This window comes from Dendropsophus ebraccatus, chromosome 10 (assembly GCF_027789765.1).
Source record: "Dendropsophus ebraccatus isolate aDenEbr1 chromosome 10, aDenEbr1.pat, whole genome shotgun sequence".
In the NCBI taxonomy this organism is placed as follows: Eukaryota; Metazoa; Chordata; class Amphibia; order Anura; family Hylidae; genus Dendropsophus; species Dendropsophus ebraccatus.
This window is the reverse complement of record NC_091463.1, coordinates 36123388-36147468: the sequence shown is the minus strand read 5'-3', so window position 1 is coordinate 36147468 and position 24081 is coordinate 36123388. Positions and strand designations below refer to the sequence as shown.

General features: G+C 41.3%; 1 protein-coding gene across 2 annotated transcripts in view; it reads right to left on the bottom strand.

Annotated features, from left to right (window-relative positions):
* The window catches only part of AR (androgen receptor), a 261278-nt gene that overhangs the window by 17872 nt on the left and 219325 nt on the right, over positions 1–24081 (bottom strand). For both annotated transcript variants that reach the window (XM_069943376.1, XM_069943377.1), the window contains exons 4-5: positions 22045–22332; positions 11137–11281 (exon numbers count right to left, since the gene is read on the bottom strand). In XM_069943376.1, the coding sequence (XP_069799477.1) occupies positions 11137–11281; positions 22045–22332 (433 nt within the window). The remainder of the gene's footprint in view (positions 1–11136; positions 11282–22044; positions 22333–24081) is intronic.

Sequence of the window (24081 nt, the reverse complement as noted above, 5' to 3'; positions counted from 1 at the left end):
ACCTGATGAACTTAAAGGGGATATCCTGCAAAAATCTTTTTCTTTCATATGAACTGGTTTTAGAAAGTTATATAGATTTGTAATTCACTGTTATTTAAAAATCTCCCATCTCCCCAAATCTTCCCATATTTATCAACTGCTGTATGTCCTGCAGGAAATGTTGTTTTCTTTTCAGTCTGACACAGTGCTCTCTGCTGCCACCTCTATCCGATACAGAAACTGTCCAATGCAGCAGCAAATTCCCATAGAAAACCTCTCCTGCACTGGACAATTCCTGTCTCGGCCAGAGATGTCAGCAGAGAGCACTGTGTCAGACTGAAAAGAAAACAACAGCAGCTGATAAGTATGGGAAGACTTGAGATTTTTTAAACAGAAGGAAATTACAAATCTATATAACTTTCTGAAACCAGTTGATTTGAAAGAAAAAGATTTTCGCTAAAGAACCCCTTTAATATCCAACTTAATATATCATCTTTACTTGTAATATTTAGTGTCTGAACTGTACTGAAACACAGTGAGAATCCATGGTTAGGTCTATGTAATTCTGAAGGTCTAATCTATCTACACTTACACTGAAAACATCATAGCCTGGCACAGTGAAGTAGACTGTGGAGAGGCAAATTACAGTACCAGATGAAGCCAGGTAAGACTCCTCCACTACTTCCACAGTTGCACTTTAACACAACTTTAATGCAATTCCATTATAACGAAATATAAAACCCACTTCCTGAAATATTCTATTTCACAGCCCAAGTACCATGATATTTCTCCCTATCTTCTCTATCATGAAGTTCCTGTTTATATTGCTTAGTCGGCTGATTAGTCTGTGAATGAAGGAGAGAAGCTGCAGAATGACTTACAGCACCAGCAAACTTGACAACTATCTGTATATTTATGGAGGCCCCATAAAGCTTGCAGATTTGGGCTTGTCTTCATAAATTGCACAGTTATGAATCACTTCTCATTTTTCCAATGTAAAAATGCACCAGGAGGGCTTTGTCTGTATCACCCCCACAAGACAACAGGGATTTGGTGGCAGCACTTGGACTTAAAGTCGTCTCTTTTTCTAGTTTTTTTTATTGCAAAGCTTCAGCTGCATACTGGGCCCAGATTGCTTAACCCCTTTACGACCAAAGGTTATTGATGCATGGATGTCCAGGTCACATTGAAGCAGTTTTTTTTTTTGGTCACCTACAGGGTTTGTTAGGGGCTCGTTTTTTGTGCCACGATCTATAGTTTTTAATGGTAATATATTGGTGTAAATGGGAGTTTTTGATCACATTTAAATTTTTTCTTAAAATCCTGGTGTTTACATTTTACATCTTACATTTAGGCTATGTTCACACTACGTAAAGGTACGGCTGTTGTTGCCATCGGCAACAATGGCCGTACTTTGTGCGGTGTGGACATAGCCTTATCTTATGTGGCATCCCGGCGGGAGCGTATACACATCGTATACGTTCTGTCCGGGATCCCGTACTAGGCCGAAAATAACTGACATGTCAGTTTTCTACCGGATGATCCGTGCAGAGACCTGCCAATCCGTGACCCGGCCGGGGTCACGGAATGGCCGGTCTCTCACGTTGTGTGAACATAGCCTTCTTTAAATATGTAATGTTCAAATGTAAAAATCTGAATGTATCTAAGCACAGTTTACACTATGTAATACTATGTAATACAGTGGCCGATGTTTACTACGGCCACTGTATTCAGCGGCAAACTATGGCTTCTGTATTACATGTTCCTGCAGCTGACACTGCCATATCAGTCGCAGGAGCATTATATTTTTCCCATTTGGATTGTGGGCACCTTTTGGTGTGCCTGATTTCAATTAAACATTTAACAATATGTTAACTATGGGCAGCAGCTGTACCTAACATTGTGTGCAAAACTATTTTCTACGGCCACTGTTCACCAAACTGCAGCCGTAGAAAATAGACATGCTCATTATTTTCTGCAGTCAAAGTTCAACAACAGCCGTAGTGTATACTTTGTGTATACACTACGGCCGTTGTTGCATTGAAATCAATGAAAATGGGTTTATTTCATTAAAGAAGTCTGGGGATTTTGAAAACCTGGCAGCGACAGGGGCAGGGTGAATTTGATTAGGAATAGGAACTTACCACTCGCCGTTAGCAGGAATTGCCTTGGGACCCCCCTCCAGGAGTCAAACCCCCCCCCCCCCCCCCGAGTTGTAATGACGTAACGACTCGAGGGATACTGACTGTCCCAGGTGATGGACTGGCCACTCAGCCAATCAGTGACTGGAGTGGCGTACCGCCCATGTCACTGACTGGCTGAGTGGCCAGTCTATCAGCGGGGTCTTGACTTGGCAGTGCCGGAGATCCCAGAGGCCAGACCCACCGCTCACCGCGGGCACGGGGAGAAGTGAGTTCCTACTCCTGATCAAATCCCCCCCCCCCTGCCCCTGCCGGCTGCCTGATTTTCAAAATCCCCGGACATCTCCTTTAACAACGGACGTTCTTTTCATTGAAAAGAATGGAAGTTGTTTATTAAATGAATACATTGTGTGAACATGGCCTAAATATGTTAGATACTATATCTAACAAGTATATCCTTAGTCACTATTGCCACTTTAGAAAAGCACTTAATGTCAAATTAACAATAATGCCAGATACAGTTGACAGGAAGAGCGAAATGTTCATATGCTGGTCTTAAAGGGGAACTATCAGAAGGTTAGATGAATCTATCATGCCGATAGCCCTCTATAGTGTCGGGGACACTGAGGAGGAAGGTATATGTTTTACCTTCCTCTTCTGCGCCGGTCCTACACTGTTACTTTGGGTAAGCGCCCCTCCGGAGCAGCGTTAGGAGCACTTCTGCATCATCCGGCCCATCCCTCCATTTATTTTCATTAGAAGGGGTGGGCCAGATGATGCTGCAGTGCTCCTTAGGTGCACCGGAGCAGAGTTTTCCCCTAACTAACCTTCCTCCTAAGCGTCCCCGCTGCTATACGGGGCTATCAGCAGGTTAGGTTTGTCTAATCTGCTGATAGTTCCCATTTAAAGGGGCTTTCCGGGCAAAAATGACTGATGAGCTTTCCACAAGATGGCTCATCAGTCACTGGTTGGCGGGGTGCCGACACTCGGACTACACAGTCAACAGAGTTTGTTTCTGTTCATTGTGTAGTTGTGGCGGACTGTAACTGCAGCTCAGGTTCAATTCAAGTGAATAGGAGTTGGAGTAAGCTGCACCAAATGTATAGGGAGACATTATTCTCATCATTGACTATCTGTGTATCTCAGCAATGAGCTGTCAGGTCTAATTTAATCCAACGATTTGATGTAGGTAATAGTAAGGCTGGGGCTACATGGGTAATTTTGCTAAAGATCTCTCTGTTGCACCTTTTGAGCCACAATTCAGACTACATGATATGGTGATCTTTGGCCTCTTGACCCATGTCGGAGACAAAGTCACCTACTGTACATCTGTTGCCCAATGGGAAGCAGCTGCAATTTGCAAGTCAACTTGTGCAAATACTCTGTAACTTTTCTACACCAGAAAACTGATGTACAGAGCTTAATAAATTCTATGGTGTATTCAAAGTGTATGGAGATCATATCTAAAACAATTAGGAGAAGCCTAGAGTAAAATGCTTTTTGTACTATTTTCTTCCTCGGCAGGGGTCAGACAGAGGCCCTTATATTAATGTGTCTTCACATTTTGTTCATTTGTTGCTTACATACTTTTCTAATTATGAGTTTTTCTTGACTTAAAAAAGAAACATTAATTGCCGCTTTCAGTGGAATTTCCCCATTTCACCACTACTTTACTTTACTTTAAGAATTTTTCCCCAATATTTTACATTTTGAAGCCCCAATGATCAAAAGATCTCATTTTCATCAGATTACGCAGCCCAGCCCAGACACCAGAGTGAAGTCTTGTAATTCTATTATCAGCACAGTAACCAATCTATTGTAACTCTGTAAGGTCTATGTTACTGCTGCACAGTCCCAGCTGAAGTCAATTTAGCAGGCTGTGTCCTGTAAATACTGGGAATCTGAAAATACTTTTTAGTTGTCTTATTGTGTACAATAATGCAGCACCAATGGGATGAAATCATTTATTCTTTCCTCTAGCATCTGGAAGTGATGCTAGCATGAAATACAGTATTGTGTTCGGTTTAGTTGAAGGTAGTAATGGATGTAGTGCTTTGTATAGTTAATGAATTACGCTTGATAAAATGGTAAAATACTTGAATGCCGCCTGGGAATCAATACTTATTTAATAACATAATCCCCTTTTATATTATAACACATTTATTACCAGAAAGTCATGGTATATGCATATGTCTAAAACAGTCTCGCCTGAAAAGAACCCTAAATATGAAAGAGGGCAATCTCCATAGATGACAAGGCTTCTTTACTGTAAGAGCAGGGAATCTGTGTGTACTGATCAAATCATGATATAATACTTGCTGATGATGCAATGTGAAGTATTACTTCCTATTTCAAATAATTGTCAGAAAGCATTCCCTTTTAGGCCCCCTTCACATGTCCGGAAAAACCACCCGGATTCAGCGCCACCGGCCTGTAACCCACCCACGTACCAGACCATCAGCGCCAACAACCCCCCCCCCGGACCGGACCACCAGCGCCATCGCAACCCCCCCCCCCCGGATCGTCCCATCAGCACCACCACCCCCTGCCCGCCCTGGACTGGACCATCAGCGTCACTGTCCCCCTGCTCCCCCCCCCCCCCGGACCGGAGCAGCTCCGCCGCCGATCGCGAAATCCACCCCCCCCCTGGACCGGAGAAGTGCCAGACAGGTGAGATAATACAACTATTCTCCTATATTTCTATCACTATTATCACAGCCTGCAGCACTGTGAAAAATATATATAGCTGAGAAGTACTAGGTATTTGCTATTTAAAACCACAAATAGTGGGGGCACTGTTTGTGGTTTTAAATAGCAAATACCTAGTACTTCTCAGCTACTGTATATATATTTTTCACAGTGCTGCAGGCTGTGATAATAGTGATAGAAATATAGGAGAATAGTTGTATTCTGATTTACTACCTAGCATAGTCTAGTGTGTGGAGTACTGGGTAGTTTGTAGTTTTAATATTATGTTCACTTAATTTTAGGTTATAGTAATAAAAGGTATATTTTAAGGGGGGTTTACATAATTTAAAGGGGTCTTGTACCCCGGGCTTTGGCCTGAGGGTTTGGAGTTTATTTAGTTAAAGTGATTCCTGGCCCACCAGTGTGAGGGTTTAGGTGTTATAGAGACAGGTGAGATCAAACCCCCCCCCCTCCAGAACTAAAACTCCCACCATGTCCTACAGGCCATGATTGGAGTTGTACTTCTGCAGCCTGTGGCCATCCAGAGTGCAGAACTACATCTCCCATCATGCCCTGCTGACAGGTCATGATAGGAGTTGTACTTCTGCAGCCTGTGGCCATCCAGGTTGCAGAAGTACAACTTCCATCATGACCTGTCAGCCGGCCATGATGGGCAGTGGCGTAGCTACCATAGAGGCAGGGTAGGCAGTTGCTATGGGGCCCATGCAGGAGGGGGGCCTGGGGGAGAAGGTAAGAGTGTGTCCTTCTGCTTAACCCCTTATGTACTGCAGTGTGTAAATGACCCAATGTTTATTTACATGCGTCAACACAAAAAGGGTTAACAAGCAGAAGACAGAGATCTCTGCTTCACTGCACTGATAACCTCTGACCTCTGTTCCCCAGCTGGCAATCAAGTTGGAAAGGGAAATATGCAGAGCACAGTGCAGAGGTCAGGGCTTATCGGTGCACCAGCAGTAAAGCAGATATGGCGTCCTAGCCCGCTACAGATGCACCTGCTGAATTTTTAACTTCACAACTTCACATGAAATAAAGTTTATGCATCTGAACGGTGAGTGCCCCCTCATCTTTTCTATTCACAAAAGAAAAATAAATAAATAAATAAATAAATATATATATATATATATATATATATATATATATATATATATATACACACACACAGTGCTTTGTGTTGTGTGTAGGGGAGGGGGGGTCCCTTAAAAATATTTGCTATGGGGCCCCATGAATCCTAGCTACGCCCCTGATGATGGAAGTTGTAGTTCTGCAAGCTGTGACCATCCAGTTTGCAGAACTATATGTCCCATCATGTCCTATTTTTTCTTCTGATCAGGAAATCCTGAAGGTTTTTCCTGACAGTAAAAACTGACACGGACATGTGAAGGGGGCCTTATACCTGCTTCATCTGGGCTACAGAGTAAATGCAACAGATTTCCCATATTTCAATTAGTGGCACTGATAGCAGACTGTGAGCGAGAATGCCAGGATTGCCAACCTCCTATGTCTGCTTCTGTAAAAATGTACTGATAAACAGCATACTGTATTTTAGGGACAGATGGCGGCTTTGTCTGCAGTCCTCTTGTCCTCATATATAAGTACAATATACTGTAAATGTATGAATAAAGCTAGGGCACAAGGAGTGGATATTCTGTATTATGTTTATGGCAATATCTGCACGCATATATGTTACAGTCATAACAATTAAAGGGGTATTCTGGGTTTTATCATTATTCTAAAAATAAGATCAGCCCTGTACATGACATAAAAACCCCTATACCTACCCTCCTTGCTCACACCTCCACCGCTGTTCTCCCGGAGCCCCCAAAGTTCCACAGTCTTTTGTCTGGGGATAAGAGTGCACTGCCTGTTCAGCCAATGACCACATGGGGTAGGACAACGCTGCAGCCGCTGAGTGGCTGAACAGGTAGTGCACAGGCCAACACATCAAAGATGAAAAAAACTGCAGCGGGCATGTAGTGTCCCAGCTACTAAAGTTGTTGTTTGAGGGGTACATGCATCAATGTGTCAATGTTTTTTTTCCACAACGTCAATTTTAAATTTCCCTGGATTCACGCTACTGAATTTATCAAGAGATGCATGCCTCTTGATAACTCCAGCACATCTGTAATGCTAGGTAAAAATGGTGGCTATTTGAAGTATATTGGCGGCCATTTAATGTGTCATTCTCCATTTCACATCTTTAAAGGTCCTTCACTGATGGATGACCCCGATGACTGTATACATGAGACTTCTAGGTCATCCAAAAAGTTTGAAGAAGGCTTTTACTGATTCAGTGGAGATAGTTTGCAGAACCAACAGAACATTTGACCAGTCCCAGTGATTCAACAGAATATAGTATAGTGCATAGTATCATCTAAACAAGAAAACCTCATATCATTGCTTTACGATTAATCTGTGCATTGTCCCATTGTGTGAGTATTGCCCTCTTAATGAGGATTAGAACTGGCCATTCTATTCTTTAACATGAGGTAATACAAACAAACAGGACAGAGATCTGTGTATTCTAAACTTAGTGTAGCACTAAAGTGTATGAAGTTATTGATTCTAACTGTGTATAAAACCTGAGAGCTGCAGCCATCTGGTGGAGAGGTTTGGACCTGTGGTAAGGACGCTTCCATAGTGTAGGCCCAGGACTTGGTCTCTGTCAGATCGCTGGAAGCCTCTCCCCAGTTGAAGTTCTATGACAGATGAAGTATCGTTATGTTCCTGGTAGTGATTTGTTCTCTGTCCTGCGCTGATTTGCGGCTGATGTTTGGTTTTGGCCACTTGCGGCTTTGCTTGTGGCTGATACTAGAAGGACAGATGATGTGACTATGCACTAATGATATTGTAAGTACTTAACCTTTGTATTCCTATCTATGCAAAAGTGTACGCAATCTCATACTAAGAAACACCTGGTTATTGTATTTCTGATATACCATCTGTATATAATGCTTTTATAGATTTCTATCATCTTTTTAATCATTTGTTTAATAAAATTGTGTTGTATCTAAATTAGTATCTTAACCTTTTGCTTAAGAGTTAGCAAAACACACATCAGAGCCTATTTTTTGGCTCATCCAGGCAAAATGGTAAAAATTTTTTGCATGGGAAGGACATGCCTCCACGCGTGCAATGCGGTGACCCCTCCCCAGCCCATCTCCATGCATATGGCGCACGGGGTGCAAAAGGGGGGTCCTTGCACAAAAAATTGTGATTCTTGCCAGTTTGAGCTAGACACAAACCTTGATGCATCAGCTATTAAAGTGTCACTGTCATTAAAATTAGCAGAAATCAATAGTACAGGTGATTTTAAGAAACTTTGTAATTGGGTTTATTAGCCTAAAAATGAATTTTTATCATGAAAAAGCAGTTTGAAGCTCTCCCCCCTGTCTTCGTGATTTTCCTATGGAGAGAGGGAAACAAGGCACCAAAACAGGACAACAAAGAGTTAATTTACAGCAACATCGCGGGCTCTCTCCTCTGACAGTCACCACTGACCTCTCTGAACTCTGAATAGCTCCCCCACTGAGAAATCCTTTGTTCTCTGTTCTCTGCTGCCAGCATTTCTCCTCAGTCTCTCCTCCCCCTCCCCTCTCCATAGCTCAGACAGGACCCGACTGATAAAAAAACAGTCGAGATTTCCTGATTCTGAGCAGTGGATGACAGAAAGGAGAGGGGGGGTGGACCTGGGAAAAGGCTTTTTAAATGCAGATAATGGCAAAAAAATTTAACGACAGTGACTCTTTAAGTCTTTATCTCGGGATGTGCAAGGGTTAATATTGATATTCTCTGCCATAAATAGTAATGTGTTAAGAATGCCACATGTGGTAAGAATACTTGGAATGTTGGTCATATGACCTTTCCTCTGCTAGAAGAGTATTCTAAGGGAGGTGTTTCCCAGGTTAAATCACTAAAATCTTTGTGGGCTTTAAGCCAGAGTAAGCTCACCATCTTTAGTTTACGCCCTACGATAGGAAACTGTACCACAACCAACCATGAGTAAAGTCTTCTCCAGTATCTACAGCACAGTTAGGGGCCTACAGGATGATTGCTGTGCAAATTATCGTTGCATACCATTTGAATTTAAACTATAATAGTTTTGTGTAATGATCAAATGACCAATGACCAGGTAATGATCAAATGACCAATGAGAAATCGTTAATCGTTTGTTTGGTGCTGACAGCAAAATCATTGTTAATCGTTTGATGTAGTTCTTCATTCATTCGCTGTAAGGCCATGTAAGTACCGCTGTAAGTACCGTTGTTGCAAAAGCCGTGATTAGTATGGAACTTACGTTATGCTGCAGGCTGCAGGGAATCCCGTCCGGAGTGTATACACATAGTATACACTCCGGCCGGGAACCCTAGTGGCGCCTCGAGAAAATGACATGTCAGTTTTACACAACCTGTCAGTTTACACAGCGGCTCCAGCCGCACACTCCATTGTGTGCAGTGGAGAGTTCTGATGCGTGTGTGCACGGAGGTGCCCGCATCAGAACTCAGCAGTGCTAAAGATCATTCGAGATGATCTTTTCTGAGACCTGGTCTTATACAGTGTGTGAACATGGCCTAATTCTGCATTCAATCACTAATTATTCAGTGTAATTCCACATCGTTCCTTTATTTGCTGGGATCGGATGGATTAAACAGTTATAGTAACAATCTTAACTAATGACTATCGTTCTGTGTAATATGGTGAACGATTTCAGGTTAACAATTGACAATCTTGTTAGTGATTGTTTATCGTTATTCAGTTAACGTTAAATATTGCTTCGGCTAATAGGACCCTTGAGGCCCTATTACATGGGCCGATGGTGAGGTCCAAGCGAGCGCCGACCTCTCAGATCAGCTTTTGCTTGCTATCCTTGTTCCCCACTGGCTGCTGGTGCTATTACACACGCCGACAGTGAGTGGAAAATAGGGGGGATCTGAGGGAGGGGTTCCCCAAACGATCTTTAGATCGTCCAAGAAGCCTGCCACTCCTATTGCTTGGAGTGACAGCCGGTAGACTGACGTTATAGTTCACAAATTTTTCGGGCAAGTCAGCTGATCATTGCCTTTTTACAGCAGCTACTACACCAAGTGATTATCGGCCATAACGGCTATGTGTAATAGGACGCTTAGCCATCTTGTGTACGTCCTCTACAGTAGTGAAATATCAAATTAAACTGCATATACAGTATATGCGCACTAGCTTGTGCTCAAAGCATGTTCAGAGACTTTTAGTCAGTACATCCACTTACAAAGCAACTAGAAAGACAACTAGAACCAAATTGTATTCATTGCCTCCACAGGTTTTCAGCCACTGTTTATTTTGGATGAAATAATGCCTGCACTTATCTGAACCTCAGCTGAAATTCACAAACTGTAAAAAGACATCAGAATGAAATATATTACTTTGATGCGTTTCTGCACTGCATTATTATAGAGCTGTTCTGGCATGTTGCTGGGTTTCTGTGACCTTGTGGGTCAGGTTGTATATGTCACATTCTTTACTCATATTATATACTTTTTTTTTATATATATAAGCACATGTAATTTGTATAGCTACAGATTACTTCTCCTACATTACAGTCTTTTATTTGCACACATTATGCTTCAATGTTATTTTCACACAAACATCCAGAATCTGTTTTTTCTGTCTCACAGAACGCATAGATCCTCTCCTATCGGCACATCTGAAGCTGCCCCAGCGGTAATGCATGGCTGCTGCTCAATTGTCTAATATAACAAGTGACTAACCCCCAGCACAGTTTATGAGGTATAGCTGCAGAAGTTCAAGACTGCAAATACTTCTGGACTGTGGTGTTAACCTTTAGGTTCAAGCAAGTTAATAGCTGTATGAGGATCAGTACACTATGCAAAATTCAACATAAGGACTGAATATCTAAGTACCGTATTATAATAAGTTCCTGCTTTTATCATCGTAGTATCTGCTTTTTTTTACCATGACACCTATGACGTCTAAATGGCTTCCATATCGCCTAAGCTGCTATTGATGATTGCTTCTATTTTCATCCTAACACATTCCAGATTTCTAAAGAACACCATACACCCAGGTGGGCGGTATAAAGAATATGATGGGATCGGGGCAGAGGATGTTGGCTCTTTGTACTTATTAGGTAAATGGTTGTGACTGGCAAAACACATGAATGCTGGAACATAAATGTTTACTCTGGCAATAACATAAAGCTGAAAAGAAATTCTTATACATAGAAGAGCTTTATTTCACCTTAAAAGACAGTCAATACATGTCATGACCTGCATAACAGATACAGTACGTTTTCTCACAATGCAGATGTACTTACTCATTGAACACCAGATCTGGAGCAAAGTAAAGCATTCTAGAGTTGACGTTTTTAAAGGATCTCCATCCCATGGCGAAGATCATTAGCCCCATCCAGGAGTACTGAATGACGGTCATTTGGTCGCTTACATGCAGGTTACGGAAACCTATAATATGAAAGGAAATGCATATAATAGTCTTTGGGGCATTGTGGAGGTACAGGTACAGTTTGGGCATGAGACACAGTTGCAAAAGGCCAGGCTGTGCCTGTATACATCTTCTACTAATAGCTGCAAGTTATGCTACGTTTACACGGAACGATAATTCGCCCGATCGTACGATTAATGATGTCGGAGTAACGTTTTTTTTATTTTTATAACGATCAGCGTTTAGACTTTACGATATATCGTACGGAAAATTCGTTTTGAAATCGTTTTGCGATCACTTAAGCCTATCTCACACATTGGTTAAATCGGCAAACGACTGTTCACACGGAACGATCTGCAATTTTTTTGCGAACGAACAACGATGATTTGAGAAGTTGTTGAAAGTTTAAAATGAATGATTTCTAGCTCGTCTTTTGATCGTTCGCAGCGTTTACACGTACGATTATTGTTCAAATTTGATCGTTACATGCGAATTTGTGCGATAATCGTTCCGTGTAAACGCAGCATTATAGCCATGTTATATTAAAGGTTCTAGATTACTAAGTGATGGCAGTCATACATCTGTGCTATCAATAAAAAGGTTTGATTATGAATGATTATAGGTTATTCTGTGTGTGCTGTACAAATCCCTGAAAAATCTCTCCATCTCAAGCTCTTTCCTGCCTGTTATGGTTATGTTAGGTTATGTTAACAAGAACACAGCAAAAAAACAAACAAACATGAAAATACGTTGTTAAAAATAAGAGCATTGGTCACATGACCTTTCCTCAGACAGCTTCTGCTAGAAGAGTATTCTATGGCAGGTTTCACCCAGGTTCAGGCTTAGACTGAAATAGAAATATGTAGAAGACGGCACTTCCGTGGCGGTGGTGCTCGAGGTGAGAAAAATGTTCAGATATCAGGAAGAGCCCGGGACTCACCAAGTAAATTATGCTTCTTTATTGTAGTGTAGCAAACATATGGTACAAGGACGCGTTTTGGCCAAGCATGGCCAAAATGCATCCTTGTACCATATGTTTGCTACACTACAATAAAGAAGCATAATTTACTTGGTGAGTGCCGGGCTCTTCCTAAGATTGTTAGTCGGGGGGTGGGGGGGGGGGGTGGGTTGGGCAAAGATTAGCTGGCAGCAATGTGATTGCCGGGTGCCGTGCTGCTAATCGGAGGCTAAGGTTTGATTATAAATGATTATAGGTTATTTTGTATGTGCTATGCAGATCCCTGAACAATCTCCCTATGTAAATATAGAATGTCATTAAAAACTTTCTCTGCCTGTTAGGTTATGTTCACACGCACACAGCAAAATAACTTAAAAATTTGTTGATAAAAATATGTGAAAAATACAGTCGTTTTTGAAATGGTAATGATAGGGAATTGCCCATTAGTGCTCATTATTACCTTCTCAAAGATAGTTTTATTCTGGCATTAACAACTTGCCGTAGTTCAAGCAGATCAATATGAATAATGAATCATTGGATAAGAGTCACAAAGGTGATAAAACAGTATTTGTAGCTAAAATCAGGAGTGGAACCGACGGAAAAAATACTTATCAATATACTGGCCGAAATAAATTCATACACAATAGGTCCCTTAGACAGAAACTGTATATATGACATTAATCATAATTCTAGTGCATGATAAATCACCTATAATGCTGTCATGAATGGGAAACCCATCAATAACATGTATACCAAAGAAAACATGGGCAACTTTATTTTCATATAAAAACCAAGACATAAAAGACATGATTACGAAGGGTATAAGTGGTATAACCCTATCAACAGGAGAACGCTAGCCCAAGAACATACTTTTGGGGATTGTATAAATCATACCATAATTGTAACCTATTGCACTGATCTCATTCATTAAAGTGTATCTGGACGCGCTATGCTGGCTATGTCACAAGTGTGCCAGTCACCAAGATGCAGGTCACACAACAAGTGACTGGTTACAATATAATTAGAGGTGAGCGAAGCAGCCAGGAATTCGTTTTGACAGCTTTGTGAATTTTTGGTCAAAATCGTAGATTCGTGAAATCACAATTTAAAAAACTGTTAATCAGCCAGTCCAATTTACCCAATTCCTCTCCTCCTTTTCCCTATATCAGTCTGTTAGTCCCTGTTCATGAAGAATGAACATGTTTAAGAGTGTTTTGGTTTAAGAGCTCACAGTTTTTCAAAATTGTGACTTGGTTTAAGAGCATTGCTTTGGTTTAGGAGCTCCCTGTACTGGGTGGGAGGGGGAGTGGGGGAGGGGCATGGTCTACATAGCGGGGTCTACAGCACTGTACTCTGACCCAGGAAGTCTCCCTCACCTTCTAAATTATAGCAGATCCACTTCAGGCTGGGGCTTACATCAGGGGACAGGACTGTGGGGGTAATCTCACCATAGCTGTAACCCCTCTCTCCCTGGACAGAGAGTACTGCATGTATGTGCCCACATCTGCCCTGCTCATTCCTTCATGCTCCCTGCAGTCTCTGTCTGCCCTTGTGTATCCCATCCTCTCCATCACTGTACAGTAACTTATTATATCACATATTCTGCTGTTTCTGAATGTTTATTTCATCTGTTTTACATGTTATTCAGAATAATAGGTCATTATTTTTGGGGTGTGGAACCAATTGTCTGCATTTCTATAATTTCTTATGGGAAAATTTGCTTTGGTTTAAGAGTGGATTTGGATTACAAGCACGGTCCCGGAACGAATTATGCTCGTAATCCAAGGCACCACTGTATATTGCTTCTACTGAAGATGCCCAGCCATACATGTCATTCAGGAGCTGTAAGCAAAACGGAAGTGGTTTAAAATAGTTTTTTCACATTTAAGGCTATGTTCCCACTATGTCTTTTTTCTGACATCTTTTTGGATGACCCTTGAAAAGATGTCTGTCTTTTCTTATTTACAACCGCAAATAAAGCTCATAATCATTATTTTCATCCGGCAGACGTCTTTTGACAGATGTTCAAAAAGACGACTGATAAAAGACATAGAGGCAATATAGGCTAAGGCTGCATTCACACTTCCATGATATAGTGCTGATATATATGGTTTGCATGCTGGATGTATATCACAGACTGAACACTTCAACACTGAAAGGACTCCCTGCATCTCAATTCACTATATTATTGACCCACAGTGTCGATTTGAATTCATGCTAACTTCAATGAAAAAGTATGCAACAACCTTGCAGTAATGTAGATTCTGTTGCAGATCAATATCAGCAGATTTCAAAAACATTGGCCCTGATTTACTATTCTCATCCCACCAGTTTAGTGTCAGCCTTTGGGACACAACAAAAGTTGTAACACTTTACAAGAAACTTGAATGCAACCCCCCCAAAAAACCTGCACAACCTATTAACCTGCACAAAAAATGATTTTTTTTTTTCAGAAATCCTAAAGTGGTCAGAAAAAAACTGCAGGTAAAAAAAATTAAGGTGGATTTTCTTTTTGTTTTATAAATTTTCTAGTTTGTTTAAACCCGACTGGAGTGCAATGTGCCCATTTTTATTTGAACGTTCCAATTTATCTGAAACGTGCACAAATTTAGTAAATCTAGTGAAATAAAATAAAGCTAAAATCCAAATAGGAAAAAAGAAACAACAAAAGTAAAGCTGGGCCATTCTTCTTTTTATTTAGTAAGCCCCCCTTCCCCCACATCTACAGTAGCAAATCCACACAATTTCCTGCTGCAGAACATTCAACATGTGGGGCCACATCTGATATTTATATATATATATATATATATTTATTTTTTTTTAGGGAATCTGTCAGCTGTAGTTTACATTCTAAACTCCTAATGGCCCTATTCCACTGGTCGTCAGAGGAGCAAACGAGCACTCTCAGCGCTCGTTTGCTCCTCGTTCCCCGCTCGCTGCCGCCGCTATTCAGCGCGGCTGCAGCGAGCGGGTGAGTGCGGGAGGGGTGTCAGGGAGCTGCGGGGGGGGGCTGCTCGGGGGATCGCTCGTCCGGGCAGCCCATAGGATATAGCAGCATCTGCTGCCGACGCTCCTATTCATTGGAGCGACGGCAGCAGATCGCTGCTATATCAGATCGCTGCTATAACATGTTGAAAAACAAGCGGCTGCAACGATCAGCCGACATGAACGATGTCGGCTGATCGTTGCACTCTATTCCATGGGACGATTATCGTCCGTAGCGGCCGATATCGGCCGAATACGAACGATAATCGTTCCGTGGAATAGGGTCTTAACACTATTAGGTAGCTGAAAAAGTAGAGATAGATAGCTGTTAGGACAACGGGACACATAGCACCTTTCATATATCCATCTGTGCTTCCGGGATGAAGAATAATGCTTTTATTCTCCAGTATATAGACAAAGAGGCTTTTCCAAGTTCCTGAACAGCTACAAGCTGGAATGTCTCCTCGCTCCCTGCTCGATTGACACCTGGAAGTTAAGTCTCATGCAGGCTCAGGTATGGGAGGGGGAGTAATGAGGTGTAACAGCTTGCTGCTTGAGAAAGCCTCTTTGACTCTCTATTGTAGAATATTTTTTTTTTCTTTTTTTACCTTCTGGAAGCACAGACAAACATATGAAAGGTACCATGTATCTTCTAGATCTAACAGCCATCTCACCATTGTCACCAGTTTGGAACGTAAATTGTAGCCGACAGATTCCCTTTAAGATACAAATCAGACTATTATTGGCCAGAATGTGGCAATCTGTCCTGTCTCAGTCACTTCATATGAACAATTTCACTGGCAATGTGTTGAAACACATTTTCTGCAGTTATATTCTAAGACTAAAAATGGACCATAAACGCAACACACATTTCACAATCATCAGGCAGATGTTTCCTTGGACAGAATGTAACCCGTGACCTTAGAGCTGAAGGAAGAAATACTACAGTATCTGCAAATTGTCTTCTAACCAATGTAAGTGAAGTTTAATATTCTTATATCACTTCTCCTTCCCTTCCACTTGTATATAACCCTGGGGGCAAATAAATAAATAAATAAAATAATAATAATAATAATAATAATAATAATAATAATAATATATATATAATATTGTACAATCCATAAGTAAATGCTACCTGTCTCCCACAAAATCATATAAAATATTCCACAATACTGATACTATTGTAGATCTAGAGCTTCACAGATCTAAGTATAGCCCTGCACAAAGTGGTGCCCAGAATTAGATACAAAACGATTATGACAATGTTATTTTTGGGCTAAACTTATTTCCTTTTTCACCATTTCTGTGAATGATCTGAGAGACACAATGTACTATTCTCTGTATATACAACGATCAGTGTAAATGTCTGGCTCCTCTGAAATCATGTTATCTTTGGGAAGAAAATACAGGTTGCTGTTTAACCAATTTACCATACAATTAATTATCACGGTTACGGCAGAGAAGCTGCACACTATACAGATATCTTGTTTGTATCCCGACTGATCATTTTTCATGTAAAATATTTAGTTTTAAAAACTAATGGAAAGTAATTCAAACAAGTCTTTCTTGCTTGGCACTACAATAGCTGGGCCGGGCACTCTGCACCCACTGTATAAGGACTCCCAATCCACTGCCGAATTTGGATTGAATTTGATGGCCAATTAGAGTGAATCCTTCTGGAAGGTTTGCTCACCTCTAGCACACACCTCTTTAAAAAATTTTTGTCATAAAATGAAACATACCTTTACTCCGGAGGAAAGAAAAAAAGTTATACAGATTTGTAAATTAATTCTTTTAAAAAATTTCAAGCCTTCAAGTACTCCTCAGCTGCTGCATGCTCTGCAGGAAGTGGTGGATTCTCTGGTGTGGTGGATTCTGACACAGTGCTCTCTGCAGCAATGTGTCAGACTGGAAAGAATACATTAGTTCCTGCAGGACATACATCAGCTGAAAAGTACTGGAAGGCTTGAGATTTTTAAATAAAAGTAAATTACAGATCTCAATAACTTTCTGACAACAGTTGAATGAAAAACATTTTTTTCTCCTGAGTACTCCTTTAGGCTGGGTTCACACAGCGTAACACACCGGTCGTTCTGTAACCGACTGTTTCACAGAACGGCCGGTGTCAGTGAAGTTCATCTCAGCTGGTACTGTGTGTCTGAACTTCATTTCTGTTGAATTGGGATGCAGAAGCATCTGTGTGTGCCCGCATCCCATGGTGTGAACTGTCAGTGTTGTGCGGCAGATATTAAGTGAATAGCAGCTGCACAAAATTGACATGTCCGTTTTTTGTGCGGCCACTAGGAATCCTGGCCGAAGTGTATATTATGTGTATACACTCCGGCCGGGATTCCTTCTGACTTCAATGCAATGTATCTTTTCTATTAATCACGGCCGTTGTTGCAATTTGCGACAACGGCCATGATTAATAGAAAAGATATGTTGTGTGAACATAGCCTTAAATGTTCAGTTTAGTCATTAAGGCTTAAACTGTGGCAAATGCAAAAAAAATGTGTATATGTGCTTATGTATATGTGAGCCACTAGTGATTTTTTTTTTCTTCTAGTGCTTAAAGGAGACCTGTACTTAAAGGAGACAGGCTCCCGACCCCCCGTTACAGCCCCCTATACTCACCTGATCCCGCCGGGTCCCGCTTTTGGATCCGGTCGGGTCACGGAGATATCAGCTCCCGAAGCCCGGCGCGCGCGCTGACAGGAGAGTCCGACGCTCATAGAGAATGAATGGGGAGTCCGATGCTCCGTCATTCTCTATGGGCATCGGACTCTCCTGTCAGCGCGCGCGCCGGGCTTCGGTAGCTGATATCTCCGTGACCCGACTGGATCCAAAAGCGGGACCCGGCGGGATCAGGTGAGTATAGGGGGCTGTAATGGGGGGTCGGGAGCCTGTCACCCCAGCACGGGGGGTGACAGGTCATCTTTAACCTTTCTGCCGATTACAGTTGTCATTGCCACAGTATAAGGAATATGCAAAAGAGAATCCCGTGGAGCCCCATTGAAGAGTCTCAAAACACACCCCGAAACAGCTGTATGTGGATGGTAACCTAGCCTTGGTTTATCCCTTGTCATTACATTGACTTATAGGGCCACTTAATATGGTGGTTTTGGTGGTTTCCTAACATTAGCTGCCCCTTGGCTGGGTCCTTCCCGGAAGGATATGAGACTCTTCAATGAGGCTCCACGGGCTCCTCTTTTGCATATTCATGTTTCCCAGGGGGCAATGCACCTAGGACTTTACTGCATTGAGCGCTTTCATTAGCAGACAGCAGTGTTGTCGTTTGGCTGGTCTCCCTGAGATCAGCGATCTGTTTCTCTTACAGTATAAGGAAGACAGCAAGCATTGTGGATATTGATTTTTGTGGGTATTCACAATCTAATGCAAAGTTTGCTTTCTGTTAGTCCACAGGCCTTGGTTAAAAAAAAAAGGACCGTGGCACCGGCTCCCCCGCACCAGCGCCGTTCTATTCATGTGCAAAACTTGAAGCGAATGTACCTGATGTACATTCGCTTTAAATGGTCACGGTCTTTGTAAAAAACTCTGCATACATCAATAGAATAGGTGAACATAAGTAACTTTGTAATATATCTTATCAGACAAGAATGCTCATTTCTCGTTTTCTCAAGCTTCTTTCTTCCCCACTCTACTAAACTTTTAATCACTCTGAATAAACAGATCAATTATGTCATGTGTTTACAAGAGAGACTAGCAGCTTAGTGAGAAATCAGGTTACATGCTGTCAGTTTAAAAGGCTTTATCCATGTGCCAGGAGCGTCGCTAGAAGCACTCCTTCAGCTGATAATCGGCCATGTAAAAGTAAAAGTGATGAACCAAGTAGAGGGAAAACACCTAATCATTCTCCTGATCGCATCTTCTTGGTCGCTATCGGCCACACATTTCCCTGTGTATACAGGAGATGTGCGGCTAATAGCAAAGGGAAACTGAGAGCATGGATATACCTTTATCCGTGCTGTCAGTTTCCAGATCACACCTTCTGCGCTGCTGTTATTTGGCATCCCACTCACCAGCTCTCTCATTCTGCTCTCTGGCTGGCGTTATATTTTCAGGCCAGAAAACAGCATGGGAGAGCCGAGCGTGGGATGCCAGATCACACAGCAGCGCTGAAGGTATGTATGCACAGCTTGCATGATCTAAAAAACTGACAGGGTGGATAAATGCACGAATAACACAAGAATTATTGTGCCATGTAACGGCCCTGTAAAGGCCGATGTTGGGCTGTGTAAAAGGACCGCAGGTCTACGGAAAGGGGGATGAGGGAACAGTGAGTATTAGATCTCATAGTAGGGCTTGATTCGTAACTAAGATTGTTCAACACTGCTCTATAATGGAGTCAATGCTGATGCAGCTTCATATGGAGACAAAGGCCACCGCTTTTTTGTGCAGTGCATGGGAGACATCATTAAATCAGTTCCAGTCGCTAACTCAGGGACAATAAAAATTAAATGTGATGAAAAATGGCATAATACATATTACAAAATGGCCAGAAATAGCTCTACTCCTTATGTACACACAACAACATTGAAAAGTTAATTTAAATAGTAGAAACACTATATGAAATTAAACATTTTACATATAGAACCCTTTAAATCTTTTTTTTATCACTTTGATTACCTCTACCTCAACATCGCTGAATGCAATGGAAGCCTGTGCAGTGCTTCTTTGTGAGATGGCAATGAGCCTCTAGATTTCTCTATGTATTCTATTAGCCTATTATCTTGAATAAATACATAAATATATAAATAAATACATAAATAAAGTACTGCCAAAGAATACCAACAATCTCTGAAATAAAAAAAATTCTACTCCACTATTAAATAAAAAAAACTTTATGGCATAGTTTGTACTAAAACTTGAGTAAAAGTTAAAGTGTCACTGGTGTTATAACTTTCAAAATCTAAATCAACAGCAGATGTGATATAACGTAAATTAGCAATTTACATTCATTGTACTTCCTGTTTTCTGACAGTTTTTTCTCAAAAAACAGGAAACAGAATACTGGAAGTCCTGTGTATTCCAGGCCATCTGAGCGCTCACAGAGAGAAGGCAGTCATGTGACTGATGGACACATTGAGCCGTGACTCTCTGTACTGGCTGGAATTCCTGTGATTAGTCTGTTTTTTTTTTTTCAACCAGCACAAGTCAGGAAATCTGCCTTCAGGAGACTGGACACTTTAAAGAAACTACTGTATATCGCATAATCTCACTTACATAAGACTATTTTCAGTAATGTTGAGCACTCTTTAGACAGACAATCTCAGGCCTCAGATTCAATAGAGCGGGTAGGGGGGTAATTACCAGGGTAGATGCCTACATTTGGGTGAGGGGGCTAAATCATAGTGGGGATGCCTACATAGCAGGTGAGTGGGGCTAACAGAGGAGATGTCTTAAAGGGGCAGGGGGCTAACTACTAGGGAGAGTGCCTACCATGGGAATACTGTCTGTTGGGGGGCTAACTAACTACCTAAAGTGGGATCGCCTCCTACATTGGGGGCTACTATATATTGGGGGGGGGGGTAACTATCAGGGAGATTACTTATAGGGGGTATAGCTAAAAGTTAAGGGGAAATACTACATGCTAATGGGGGGATCCCTACCTGTTTCCTGCTGTGGAGACTACCTACAGGGGAATTAGCTACATTGCAGACACTACCTATTGGGGGGGGGGGGGCGCTATCTGCACAGGGAGGACTAACTTCTATACAGATGCACACAGGGGGCCTGACTACTATATGGGGGCACAAAGGGCCTAACTACTATATAGAATCAAAGGGACTTAACTACTATATGAGGGCAGGTATTGGGGCTTTTCTACTATGGGATTTCTACTAATTACTGTCGGAGGATCCAGTGTTACAGTGTGGAGCAGTACAGATGGGCACTTTGTATAGAGGTGAGGATTGTGCTGAAGCGAAGGCCCTGAAATGTTTTGCCTGGCAGATTCTACGGGGACAGGTTATGGCTGAGGTTTCTTCATGATGGCTGAGCCAGATGGAGAAGAAGGGAAAATACCATTGGTATTTACCTCTGTATGGGCCAACATATTGGTGGTGGTGGTGGTGGTGGTGGGGGTCCCGGTCTTTGTGTTATGTATTGTATTGTTATTTAGGATTGGTATGGTGGTATTAGTCATAATGTGGTTTTAATGATGGTGGTCACGTAGTGGTGATAATGTGTTTTTAATATACTGGTAGTATTATTGGTCTTGGTATACTGGATTTTAGTAATGGTATGGTGGTATCAATCATGTTGTGAAGGAGTTGTGGTAATATTAGTTTCTTATATACTGGTTTTATTGGTCTTGGTTTATTCGATTTGGTCAGTAAAAATGTGACGGTATGGTATGAATCCAGTTCTGGCTTCTGCAATATATAGTGCTGCCCTATGAGAATAGCAGTGAGAAACGTGTGTGGGGGTGTGGCTATGTGGGCATCGCAATGGGCATTGCTATGGGGGCGTGGCATGTTGCCTTGAATGTCCCTCATTGCTCTCAGCAAATGTTGGGAGGTATGTGTATGTTAATAATATTGTAAGTACAAGACCTGTGACCTGTACTACATTGTAAACTTGGTGCCTCTATTAGCTTATTAGACACAAGGTTACACGTGTATGCCAGCATTTTATGTCACATATCCATAGCTTATAATAAATTTGGCCCAAACCACTGCAAGTCATGACCCTTAGACACACGTTTTGTGCATGAAAATGAATCTACACACCTTCACAGTCCTAAAATTCTTTCCATTTAGGTCTCCAAGGACATGACTTTGATTACATTTCACAAAGCATAAACATATAAGTGCCTACCTGGTAACGCCTTTGCCCATTTCACCACATGTACTAGTTGCCTCTCACCCAGTTCATTCAGGCTGCTGAGGAGCACCGCAAAGCTGTCTGGCTGATTGTTGTCATGTCCAGCACAAACCACAATAGGCTCTATGGCCTCCAGGACATTGAGGAAGATAGGTTGGCAGCTGTACCCTTCAAGCTGTGTGAGGGACATGTTGGGTGTCATTTCTCTGCCCTCTCCCTGTCCAGGAGATCCCTCCAACTCCTCCTGAGCTTTAAGGTTCCCTAATTTCTTCAGCTTTCGTGCTGCAAATGACAAAGAAATAAAAAAATTACAATAAGAACAAAATATTTATACAATACAAACAGTAGATTTTATAGAATGCATAAAACATTTGAAAGGAAAATAAATAAATATTATGGTCAGTTTGATTGTTTTTAAATGTAAAACTCTTGATTAATATTCTGTTACGTTCCAAATGACACATGGTAATGTATCCACTTTTTCATTCTCTAAAATGTAAGATTTCAAAACTAATGTACAAAATAAAGTAATCTCCAGTGTGCAGCAGTATGTTGTACATCTCCTATCATCAGCTATTTGAAAACTTGTGCACCGATTATCATGATACATATGGCATCTTCATAATCTCTGCTTTTGTAGAGTGTGTATATTAGCAAACTTTAAAGGAAATCTGTCACTAGGTTTATTCCACCTTAAATAAGGGCAGCATAAACTAGTGACAGAATTGCTGATCGGTGTATTACTTTTTGTTCAGTCGTTCTCCTAATATGCAGGAGAATAGGATTCTTGTCACACCCCTCCCCCCGCCCTTCAGCTGCTGATTGACAGTTGACTGCCTATACACAGCAGCTGGTGGGTGTTTTTTGCTTCTCATAAATATTGAGGACTACTGGGCTCATGCACATAATAGAGAGCACTACTTATCTTCCAGGTTATTCAGGAGGATATATTCACATCAGCTGCACAGAAAAATGTAAGTGATACATCATTTTGTTCATCTTTTCTGTCACTAGTTTATGCTACCCTATGATAGGACAGCATAAACCTGCTCACAGAGTCTCTTTAACCCCTTCACATCAGTGCATTAATTTGACCCTGACATCTGGGCACCAATGACCTCGGGCATGAAGGGGTTAATCAGGGGCAATTAAAAAAAAAAAAAAAAGTTAATTAAAAATGGAGGAATTCTGTAGGTGTTAGGATTAATTATTTTAGTACAGACATTTTTAATAGCCTCAAGTAATGTGCACTGTCTATTGACCAATGTTACCTCCCATAATTGCGGGATTCTGGCACTATTAATGGAATGCTACCTGTAATGCTTGTCAAAACATGTTGACATAACGTCAAAAATATCGAAAAGGCATATGATTTTCATATCTAAAAAAGTCAGTTTTTGCCGAGATTTAACTGACTGCAATGGCAATAAATTGAAGTCCATGGGAAGACAGACGTCCAATTCACACATTGTATTGAATAACGGACGTTTTTGCCGCGGGCGTCAAAATAATAAACATGATCATTATTTTCGGACATTTTTTATTAGTAGTTCACACAGTTTTTCTTTATCCACCGTTCTTTCTCCAGTTTTACTATTAAAGTCAATGGACTTTTCAATTGAGACGCACCTAAAGGGCAATTAGTAACCCCAAACTAGAATAATGTACAAACACCAGTAATTGCAAGGGGAGGCAAGACTGTTAAATGACGTCCGCTATTTTAGACTCAAAATAACGGACGTGATTTTAAATAGAGCTGTAAAAAACGTTGTGTGAACATAGCCAAAGAATTGGTTTGATCAACTATGAACTGCATCAGGTCCTCGGGGTGTAAGTTAATGGCCGATCAGGCACTAGGTTCAACCTTCCTGGAGACCAGGAAGGCCACCATTTTGCCATTGTGGGAACCTAGCCTACCAGTGTATATTCTCTGTGCTATTTTTATTCTTTTATATGTAGTGTAAGTAGCTCTGAGCCAATTTTTTACAGTAAATTAAGGTAATGAATTGTAAAAACCATAAAGTATAAAAC